The sequence below is a fragment of the Macrobrachium rosenbergii genome, chromosome 25, assembly GCF_040412425.1.
Source record: "Macrobrachium rosenbergii isolate ZJJX-2024 chromosome 25, ASM4041242v1, whole genome shotgun sequence".
Lineage (NCBI taxonomy): Eukaryota > Metazoa > Arthropoda > Malacostraca > Decapoda > Palaemonidae > Macrobrachium > Macrobrachium rosenbergii.
In genome coordinates, this window is record NC_089765.1 from 24271544 (window position 1) to 24284043 (window position 12500).

A 12500-nucleotide genomic window follows, 5' to 3' on the forward strand; every position below is an offset into this window, starting at 1 on the left:
TCTAAGACAAGTGCTTTCTTTGCCCAAACAGCACCGTTAGTGATACCCATCCAGATCAAAGAATTTCGTTTGCTCAGAGAATTTCTCTTGTTTGTGTTTTTCTTTCGTTTGTGCGCTCGCTTTGTTTATTTTATTTTTTGTTTGGTTTTGTTTTTGTTTTCTTTCTGTGCAATAGCAAATCAGCTGGTTCTGTTATTCGTTGATAACAGTCACTAATGTTACTGCAACAAAAAACAGAGATTGGTGAAATTATTATTATTATTATTATTATTATTATTATTATTATTATTATTATTTCACCTAAAAGCCACTTCCACTTGGCGGATTCAGGAAGCGCTAACCTTGGGATGAGGTTGATAGCCCTGCAATATGGCCTCAGATGTCTGAAAATTGTAATTTTTATTCCAATTCATCTTAGAATTACATTAATCGACATTGTTCACACAATCACTTTTCTTATTCGTGTTGTTTCTTAATTCTGACATCGAAATCGGAACGAAAGTTCTATTGCGCCACTTATATCACTGCAGTTCTCTTCCTTCTATAAAAGCAATATATATATATATATATATATATATATATATATATATATATATATATATATATATATATATATATATATATATATATATACATACACACAAATTTTTATATTCTTATAAAATTGCATTTTGTTTTGTACCATAAGCTGAAATAAATATATTATCATCATCGTTAACACGACCTATAATGTTTCGAAAACGCAAATAATGAACATATTCTACAAAAATAATGATGACAAGATTTATTTAAAATCTACGTCAACTTTCATTACACCAAGTCAGTAAAATGATAATGAATGATCATTACTAAATTTAGTATAATTATTAGATTCTACAAAAATAATGATGTCAAGATTTATTTAAAATCTGCATCGACTTTAATTATAGCAAGTCAGCAAAATGACAGTGAATGATCATTACTAAATTTAGTGTAATTATCACCCTCTGTCCGGAAGTACCGAGTGCATTGCATAAATCGTTTCAGTGACTAAAATCCGCCGATCTCACGCTGGAATAGGACCGTGGGAATGAATGAATATGTATATGTAACGCAACGAATGAATCCGTTATCCGTTTTCATTCACCATGCTGAGTCCCTCACTCATTCTGAATGAGTCATTTGTTGTGAGTAAGTGGACGACAGTGGACATTATTTCGGTAACTTATTTTTGTTATCTGCCGGATGTGACGTCACGGGTTCGCTCGTAGAGGCAAAGGTAGATTGAACTGGGTGGCGAGAGAGAGAGAGAGAGAGAGAGAGAGAGAGAGAGAGAGAGAGAGAGAGACATGATGAAGGTGGAAGCGTAAAAGGAAGTAAACAAGAGAGCATAAGATCTCTCTCTCTCTCTCTCTCTCTCTCTCTCTCTCTCTCTCTCTTCTTCTTCTTCTTCTTCTTCTTCTTCTTCTTCACTTCGTACCCCATTTCATTTCCATACTGAGAGCCTGGGGATCCAAAGAGTGGGAGTGAGAGCACCTTTACTCTCTCTCTCTCTCTCTCTCTCTCTCTCTCTCTCTCTCTCTCTCAAGGTGTCGCGAGAGTATAATCGATGATTCCCTCGTCGAACGGATGGTCGAGAGAATAACGGTGATACGATGAAAGAGTAAAAAAAAAAAAATAAATTAGAAGTCGTCTGAAAATTTTTCATTGTTATTTTTTATATTATTACTTCGCGTCACTCTATCAGGATGTAGGTTCGTTATGATTAATAATAATAATAATAATAATAATAATAATAATAATAATAATAATAATAATAATAATAATAATAATAATTAGGAAGGAAAACCTCTCTTATGCATTTTCCATTCAAAATTATAACTGCATCACCTGACTTCAATTTAGGATAATTCTCTGTAGCCTTAATAATAATAATAATAATAATAATAATAATAATAATAATAATAATAATAATAATAATAATAATAATAATAATAATAATAACTGCAAAGAAATTCACTGCGATATAAAATTGAAGATTGTTTACAGATGTTTTCAATAATAGGTTTTATTGAATGTTATTGCTGTTTAAGCTGCATTTATTTTGTAGAAGACTTTTTCTATTTTCCTTATCGCGGACTTCTCTTCATTGGAGGTGCGTGCTAACAGCTCGCCTATATTTGTCATTTCATGGGGGAAAATATAGGCGAGCTGTTAGCACGCACCTCCAACGAAGAGACGTCCGCGATAAGGAAAATAGAAAAAGTCTTCTACAAAATAAATGCAGCTGAAGCAGCAATAATATTCAATAAAACCTGTTTAAAAGAGGGTCTGCTGCCAAATTATAATAATAATAATAATAATAATAATAATAATAATAATAATAATAATAATAATAATAATAATAATATTAATAATCATTGCGCAGAGAAATTTACTGTGATATAAACTTGAAAATCAATCATTGGTCCCTGGTAGTCTTTGTTAATAATAATAATAATAATAATAATAATAATAATAATAATAATAATAATAATAATAATAATCTAATCTGAAGAGGCACTTGGTAAAAAGTGCAGTAACTTCTGAAGACCTAAAGGTAATATAGAATTTTTCGTGACATTGATTTTATTTACTCTAGACAGACAATATAAGTTTTATTCATTCCGATAAAATGACAATACTGAGAGAGAGAGAGAGAGAGAGAGAGAGAGAGAGAGAGAGAGAGAGAGAGAGAGAGAGAGAGAGAGAGCATAATCAATTTGAAAAATGAACTGATGAATGAACGATAACGTTTTATGTCTACTGTCATAAATAATCAAATACAGTCTTATAACACGGATGATAATTACTAGATGTAATTACAGAAGTTTAAATGATAACTTATTCATCAATTCATAAACTTAACTCAAATTGAAATTAATTTCGAAACGCTGTTAAGGCCGATAGAATGTCATTTGAGTACAATATACCAACGTCACGGTATATGCATCGTTCAGATCCCACAATAAGCAATAGGTACACACATCACTGGATAGTTGTTGTAACTGCAGGTGTGTGGTTGAGCTTTGACGAATTGTGTGTGTGTGTGTGTGTGTGTGTGTGTGTGTTAACAAAATTCTCAAAAGCTGATAACTGGAACTAGATGAATCTGGATGAATATATTTAGTTAGCGATCCCGCTGCGGATGAGACAAAATTTGACAAGTGGTCGCCACCAAAATCGTCTCGTTGTATATTAAACATATACTACTCTTCAAATCTATTCGTACTTGTTCATTTTTTTCCTGCCTCCTTTTGCCTTGAAATCTACAAACAGTTTTTTCACCATAAAAAAAAAAATTTTTCCCGCAAGAGAAAAAAAAGTCTAGTATTCTATGGCCACCTCGATATCCTTTGCTTTTGAACCACAAATTCACAGTGACAAACTGGCCTATCTATTTTATAGATACTAGCGAATCGAATTTCTATTTCATGAATTTCGCCATAAAGCTAATGGGATGGAATGGGATAGAGTTTAGGCCAAAGGCCAAGCACTGGGACCTATGAGGTCATTCAGCGATGAAAAGGAAATTAAGAGTAGAAAGACTTGAAAGGCGTAACAGGAGGAAAGCCTCGCAGTTGCACTATGAAACAATTGTTAGGAGAGGGCTGAAAGTTAGATGGAAGAGAATATGAATGGAGGTACAGTAAAAGGAATGAAAGGAGTTGCAGCTAGGTGCCGAAGAGACGCTGCAAAGAACGTTTAGTAATGCCTACAGTGCACTCCGTGAGGTGCACTGACGGCACTAACCCCCTACGGGGGTGGAGATGAATAAATAAGACAAGGAAAAGGATTGAAGAGTTTAATTCGCCATAAAACTAATAAGTTTTCAGACCTTTTTCATATTTTATCTTTTCATCTCCACAGACCAGAAAATATTTCCAAAGCGGGTTTTGTTACAGGCCAGTGGGAGTTACTTGGTCGTCTGTGGGACAATGAGCCATTAACATCCCCCAGGAATGTGTGGCGGAAACGAACCTTCCAAGTGTGTCCAGTCAAATTGTCAGTTTCAGTAATTTCATGCCTAATTTGCGTGAGATATGCCACTTATTATTGTGACATTTATTACACATATTTCTTATTATAGAAGTGAGTCGTTTTTATACAGATGTGATGAACAAATAGACAGTTAGATATAGTTGTTCAAGTGAGTGTGTTTGTGTGTCTGTGTGTGTATGAGAGAGAGAGAGAGAGAGAGAGAGAGAGAGAGAGAGAGAGAGAGAGAGAGAGAGAGAACTGATTAAATACACTGACGCCAAAACAACTCTGTTCATGACAGAGAACAACGCAAGAGAGAGAGAGAGAGAGAGGGAGAGAGAGAGAGAGAACTGATTAAATACATTGACACCAAAACAACTCTGGCCATGACAGAGAACAACGCAAGAGAGAGAGAGAGAGAGAGAGAGAGAGAGAGAGAGAGAGAGAGAGAGAGAGAGAGAGAGAGAGAGAGAACTGATTAAATACATTGACACCAAAACAACTCTGGCCATGACAGAGAACAACGCAAGAGAGAGAGAGAGAGAGAGAGAGAGAGAGAGAGAGAGAGAGAGAGAGACTTGATTAAATACACTGACGCCAAAACAACTCTGGACGGCGATACAAAACAACGAGAGAGAGAGAGAGAGAGAGAGAGAGAGAGAGAGAGAGAGAGAGAGAGAGAGAGAGAGTGTCACACACCGCAGGGGGCCGGGAGTTGTATTGTACGATGTGTGAAATCGGAGGCTGGGTGTGGGACTTTGTCCCGTCCTGACCGCACTGATATTACGGGAGATACGGCTTAACACCAGAGAGAATTTCAGTGGGGGAGGGAGAAAGGAGGGAGAAAGGCGGGAGAAAGGAGGGAGGAGGGTGAAAAGAGGGAGATGGAAAGGAGGGGAAGATAAAGACGAGAAGGGGGAGGAAAAGAAGGATGCTGGGGAAGAGAAAGAAGAAGCGAAGAGGATCGGTAGGAGAGAGGTAATGAAAAGGCGAAGGATAAAGATGGGGAGTGAAGGAGGAGTAGGATAAGGAAGAGGAGGACAAGGAAGAGGAGAGGGAGAAAAGGAGGAGGAGGAGGAAGATAAGCTGGAGAAGATTGGCGAAAAGGAGGCGAGAGGGAAGAACGTGATAAGATTGAGGACCAGGGTGAGGAAGATGAAAAATTAGAAAATGGTGATGAAGAGGAGAAATGGGAGAAGGAGAGGAGAGTGAGGATTGGGAGGGAGGAGAAGAAGGAAGAGAAAGGAAAGAAGCAGAATAAAAGGGTAAAAGACTGTAAAGAGGAAACAAAAAATAAGAAAAGGAACAGGAGAAAGATATGGAGACGTAAAGGAATAAAGGCAAAGGGTTAAAGTGATATGAAGGGAAGGAGAAATGGCGAAAAGCCATTATGTTCGCATGAATATGAAGAGAGGAATAAACAAAGGGGCAAGGAGCAAAATGGAAAACAGAGTGGAAGGGATAAACTGAAGACAAAGAGAGAAAGAACAAATGAGTGTGAATAGGCAAAGGGGATAAAGCACAAGAAATAAGGGAATGAGGACAGTAATCGAAGGCGTTAAAGATCTTGAGACAGACGGTAGAGAAGACCAAATGAACAAGGAAGATAAAAAAAGAACTGAATCGGAAATTACGCAGGAACCTTACAGAAAATGGGAGCAATGAATTAGTAAAAACAAAATTCATTAAAAGACAAAAGGATAACGCCCACGACAAATTAATCATGACAATAACGAAAAAAACAGAGGGAGGAGAAACAAACAAACCGAGAGACATTAGCAAACAAACACGCCATCATTATCACCCTGACAAATGACCTAAGGTTAACAAACAGACATTTGACCGGATCTATTTCATCCCGAGGGACACCAGAAGAAGAAGATTCTACCTGGGGAAACACACCTGTTCCCTCCAGACCCGAATTCCCTCAGAGAACGGGCCTTAAACCGCCCTTCAGAGGGCGTGACAGCGTTATGATACGCCGGTGTTGTTGGCAGGCTTATAGAGGCGCTCGTTTCTGGCGATAAGTCGCTAAGCCGCTAAATCTAGCCATTTTCCGCCGGCTATTTTCCGACTATTACAACAGCTGGCCTCAGCCGAATTTCGCTCATTTTCTCGGGATTTGGGGGATGATTCCTGCGAGGAATTTAGTTCATTCTGGGTGGCGCCTTGAAGACGAATGAAGAAGGGAAAAGTTTGCCTGTGGATTACCTGTAAAGCGGTTTCACCAATCTGGGGGGTGGGAGATTATACCTTGCTTAGGCTCATCCCTGTGAGGAATTATTTGCTGTAGTTGTTGAAAGTGACGATATCAGATATGATTTCGGAGCCGAGTATCTCTGTATAAGGTACTGAGTTGAAATAAAGAATATTCTCATTATTATTACCGTTAACAGGAGAGAGAGAGAGCTCTCGGGGATAAAATCTTTCGTAGATTTATGAAATGGGAATAAAATATTTTTCCGTTTTTATTTTCATTTTCAACGCTTTTGCACAGAGAGAGAGAGAGAGAGAGAGAGAGAGAGAGAGAGAGAGAGAGAGAGAGAGAAACTTCTCATAGATATAATCTTTCATAAATTGATGACATTGCAGTAAAATAACTTTATACTACTTTCACTTAAAACGCTTTTGCACCTGGTCTGAAGTCACACACAGAGAGAGAGAGAGAGAGAGAGCGCAACAGAAATCAGTCGGTGCACATATTATCGTCCATAGCATAGCTGAGCGGCGCCTTCCGTCCGCCCGCCTTGCCCTATTCAACACTTGGTCATTAACCCGTTATTTGAAGTCCCATTAGAGGAGGGGCCGAAGTCTCGTCCGCCTACATAAAATTTACACGGACAATTCTCCCTTTAATTTCTCGTCTCATTATAGTCCCTTTTCCCATTTGTTTGCCGCATGGCCTGGGGGCGGCGTTCTTGGTGGAGGGGGGGAGGGGTTGAGTAGGTCATGTAGTGGGAGGGGAGTTTAAGAGAGGTAGGGGGGTCGGGAGAGAAGAGGACTACAGAGAGGTGATGGAGAGGTGGAGGGGTTGGATGAGGACCCATAAGAGAGAGAGAGAGAGAGAGAGAGAGAGAGAGAGAGAGAGAGAGACAATGTACAAGGCAAAATACAAAGAGAGAGAGAGAGAGAGAGAGAGAGAGAGTCTAAAAGACAAAATACAAGAATTCTTAAACTACAAAGAGTAATGTTTTTCGGCTACCTTTGAAAATAACGTGACTACTATTCATAACTATACGACGCAAGATCATTATTATTAACAACGCACATAAACAGATAAATGAGCATATAAAAAAAGGAATAAAAAAATGATAGAATGAGTCATCTTTCTTTTGATGCCTTTAAAAACGTGATTTGTAGTGTAACCATATGACGAAAGATCATCTACTTACAACGTAGGGAATTATCTAACATCATAGCCTTTACAATAAATAAATAATATCCATTCATAATAACCATCAACTGAATAAGATATTATTATTATTATTATTATTATTATTATTATTATTATTATTATTATATTATTATTATTATTTTCATAATAACTAATGTGCATTTTTCTCTCCTCAACGCTGCCTTCAAACGTTCCGTGACTTCGCCCGACGACCTGACCTCACCTGACCTCGCACCCAGGCCGGGCAACAGGAGGCGGAGGAGCGACCCCATCACCACCACCACCACCATCACCATCATCATCACCACCACCACCACCACCACCACCGCCACCGCCGTCAGGAATGAAAGAGAAGAGCAAGAACGCGGCCAGGAGCCGCCGCGAGAAGGAAAACGCCGAATTCCTGGAACTGGCCAAACTCCTGCCCCTCCCGGCGGCCATCACCTCGCAGCTCGACAAAGCCTCGATTATCCGACTGACGACGAGCTACCTCAAGATGAGGCACGTCTTCCCCGACGGTAAGTCCCCACAGAGATTCTGCTTCAAAGGGCTTGACCGAGTTAACAAACAGAACTTGCATTTTCTCTCGTACATACAAGGATGTATTAGCATAGCTACTCGAATATTCTGCATTAGCGTAGTTACCCAAATATTCTGCGTTAGCGTTTCTACCCATTTATTCTGCATTAATATAGTTACCCATATATTCTGCGTTAACACAGTTACCCAAATATTCTGCATCAGCACAGTTATTACCCAAATATTCTGCATTAGCATATTTACCCATATATTCTGCATTAGAACAGCTACCCAAATATTCTGCATTAGAACAGCTACCCAAATGTTCTGCATTAGCATAGCTACCCAAACAATTCTCCATTAGCACAGCTACCCAAACATCCTCCGTTAGCAGAGCTACCCAAATATTCTGCATTAACACAGCTACCCAAACATCCTCCGTTAGCAGAGCTACCCAAATATTCTGCATTAACACAGCTACCCAAACATTCTCCATTAGCACAGCTACCCAAATATTCTGCATTAACACAGCTACCCAAATATTCTCCATTAGCACAGCTACCCAAATATTCTGCATTACCACAGCTACCCAAACCTCCACCATTAGCACAGCTACCCAAACCTCCACCATTAGCACAGCACACTTACCCAAATATTCTCCATTAGCACAGCTACCCAAACATTCTCCATTAGCACTCTTACCCAAATATTCTCCATAAGCACAGCTACCCAAATATTCTGCATTAGCACAGTTACCCAAACATCCACCATTAGCACAGCTACCCAAACATCCACCATTACTACAGCTACCCAAACATTCTCCATTAGCACACATACCCAAATATTCTCCAGTAGCACAGCTACCCAAACATCCACCATTAGCACACTTACCCAAATATTCTCCATTAGCACATTTACCCAAATATTCTCCATTAGCACACTTACCCAAATATTCTCCATTAGCACAGCTACCCAAACATTCTCCATTAGCACACTTACCCAAATATTCTCCATTAGCACAGCTACCCAAATATTCTGCATTAGCACAGCTACCCAAACATTTTCCATTAGCACAGCTACCCAAATATTCTGCATTAGCACAGCTACCCAAATATTCTGCATTAGCACAGCTACTCAAACATTTTCCATTAGCACAGCTACCCAAATATTCTGCATTAGCACAGCTACCCAAATATTCTGCATTAGCACAGCTACTCAAACATTTTCCATTAGCACAGCTACCCAAATATTCTGCATTAGCACAGCTACCCAAATATTCTGCATTAGCACAGCTACCCAAACATTCTCCATTAGCACAGCTACCCAAATATTCTGCATTAGCACAGCTACCCAAATATTCTGCATTAGCACAGCTACTCAAACATTTTCCATTAGCACAGCTACCCAAATATTCTGCATTAGCACAGCTACTCAAACATTTTCCATTAGCACAGCTACCCAAATATTCTCCATTAGCACAGCTACCCAAACATTCTCCATTAGCACAGCTACCCAAATATTCTGCATTAGCACAGCTACCCAAATATTCTGCATTAGCACAGCTACTCAAACATTTTCCATTAGCACAGCTACCCAAATATTCTGCATCCACCAAACATTTTCCATTAGCACAGCTACCTAAATATTCTGCATTAGCACAGCTACCCAAATATTCTGCATTAGCACAGCTACCCAAACATTTTTAGCCAGCTACCCAAATATTCTGCATTAGCACAGCTACCCAAATATTCTGCATCCACCAAACATTTTCCATTAGCACAGCTACCCAAATATTCTGCATTAGCACAGCTACTCAAACATTTTCCATTAGCACAGCTACCCAAACATCCACCATTAGCACAGCTACCTAAATATTCTGCATTAGCACAGCTACCCAAATATTCTGCATTAGCACAGCTACCCAAACATTTTCCATTAGCACAGCTACCCAAACATCCACCATTAGCACAGCTACCTAAATATTTTGTATTAGCATAGCTACTCAAATAACAGTACAGTTCAACAAAACATGCCACATTTTACTTTTTCACTTACAAGGACGTAAATACTCAGCGTCACTGACTTTCCCTTTCACAACTGATAGGACGTGATTGAAAGAGCTAACTGAACACTTTGCACCATTTACAATTTCTTTCACTGAAACAAGAACACAATTCGTAGTCACTCCGGTACTCTTCATCATTTACATTTTCTTTTACATAAACAAAGACATGACTCGCATAGCCTAACCAAATCCTATCTATAATTCCGTTCTTCCACAAACAGCAGGAAGTTAACAGTTTCTTCAAAAACCGCAAAATAATTCTTCACTGTTTTTCTTACTAAGCGGTTGCTAGACAAAAATACAGACTGCAGACAAATCAATAACAGAAGCCAGAAACACAAGGAATTAAAGAAAAAAAAATTAAACAGCGTATTCACGTGTTTATCTTTTCTTTGTGTAGTAATGATAATTATGACTGACTGTTCTTGCCAACCTAAATAAAAATAATGCAGAACTACATAATGCAATAGATATATTATCCGTATGTTGAAACTGCAAAATTTTTAAATAATGCGGACATTTTTTAAGAGACAGGGACACTAGTAAACAAACAAACAAACAGTGGTCATGAATAATTAGTTAGCGAAATAAAAAAGAATACTCTCTCAGGTAGTAACTCGACATAACCTTACACTTCCGAGCAGTATTACCCAAAACACCGAGATCATTAAGAACTTTAAGTAAATGCAGTCACTTGTTTCAGGATATAACGACAAGTGAAAACCTTGTACGCTTAATATCTGAACACGTAAGAAGGTGAAGATTTCCAACGCCATGATGTAAAAGCATATTACTGGTGATACGATATCCAAGCGTTTCTTTCAGGGATTCAGTTACTGAATTTTATCAAGTGGCGACAAAAAGTTTTTAGAGAGAAATTAAGTTTATTTCTATCTAGAACTGAGTTTTTGCATCTCTGAATGAGCTACATCGTCTAATAATAATAATAATAATAATAATAATAATAATAATAATAATAATAATAATAATAATAATAATAATAATAATAATAATAATAATAATAATAATAACTCAGAGCAATAAGAACAAAAAAACAATAACAAGGACCCGTGCCTATGACATCAAAAGATCGCCAATTGCCAAGAGCCTAGAAAAAATGCACAAAGAGGAAACATTAAGAGTCGAAGAGAGAGAGAGAGAGAGAGAGAAGGGAGCATCCTTGCAATATGCAATGAAACATTCACTGGAATGATAATGACAACAGGGTCGGCTGACTGCACTCTCTTGAGTAAATCCGTGCAAATTAGGACTGCAAGATATCTTTGATCTCTCTCTCTCTCTTTCTCTCTCTCTCTCTCTCTCTCTCTCACTCTTTCTCTGATAGCAAGATAGATAAACAGAAAGTACTGAATGGTGGCCTTACAATTTAGGAATTACAGATGATTATAAAAGGTATTTGAAGCCATTCTCTCTCACGCTTTAGATAGTAAGAGACAGAAAGACAGAGAAATGAATACAGAGAGAGAGAGAGAGAGAGAGAGAGAGAGAGAGAGAGAGAGAGTTAACGCTGAACACAAGCCTCTCGTTCCATCGAAAAACAAAGGAGAAGAGCCTTGCGCGAATGTCATTAACAGAAACACAATCACGAGCCGGAGAGAACTTATTGTCGGGAGTGTTAAGACAATCTCGAAGCCATATTGATTACCACTCTAGCGAGCGAAACTGCAAAACATAAAGAAAAAACAATAATAAAAAAATAGGACTGCAGACTGAGAGAGGGGAAGAGGGAGGGGGGGGGAATGGTCTTGGAGGGACATTTTTGTAGTGCGTTGCGTTTGAAGATGAATGCAACAGGGAGAGATGAAGAACCGCAATTAAACGTCAATTTCTTATCTCTTTTCTTTTCCTATTCAGAGGAATGGAGGAGGCCTCTCTCTCTCTCTCTCATTCTCTTTTCTTTCTTTCTCTCTTTCTTTGATTTGCTTCTTTTGAGTGTATGCAGATTTGTCGCTCATTAGGACCTGTCGATTGGGCGCTCGTCTCTTTGATGTATGGATGCGTCCCTATGCACTTAGAACAGTGGGTTTTCTTGCGGATAACGAAATGTAGGCTAGTTCTTTATATCAAAGAATCATCTCTCTCTCTCTCTCTCTCTCTCTCTCTCTCTCTCTCTCTCTCTCTCTCTCTCTCTCTCTCTCTCTCTCTCTCTGTTTTCTTTACGAGAGAGGGAGGAAGAATATATGATTTTTGTCAAAATATTATAGCTGAACAGGACTGTTAAATTTGAACAAACTTGGATAATCATATCTCTCTCTCTCTCTCTCTTCATACGGCATTTTTAATGAGTATTCCCGAATCATAACTGTTATTGTTAAATGCGATTATAAACTCAAAAAGTAACTATGCCAATAAAACTACATAATTAAACAGAAAGATTATATTTACGTTACTTAAGGAAACACAACCAAAATTCAATAAACTAACATTATAAACTACCTTGGTTAAAAATTAACATTTGATATGAATTAGAAAGGTTTTCGGAGATATTTGTTTTAAAAAAAT

General features: G+C 38.2%; 1 protein-coding gene across 1 annotated transcript in view; it reads left to right on the top strand.

Annotated features, from left to right (window-relative positions):
* The window catches only part of LOC136852464 (single-minded homolog 1-like), a 136158-nt gene that overhangs the window by 52638 nt on the left and 71020 nt on the right, over positions 1-12500 (top strand). The window contains 1 exon segment of the mRNA XM_067127105.1: positions 7633-7911. Coding sequence (XP_066983206.1) covers positions 7737-7911 — 175 coding nt within the window. The 5' untranslated portion in view covers positions 7633-7736.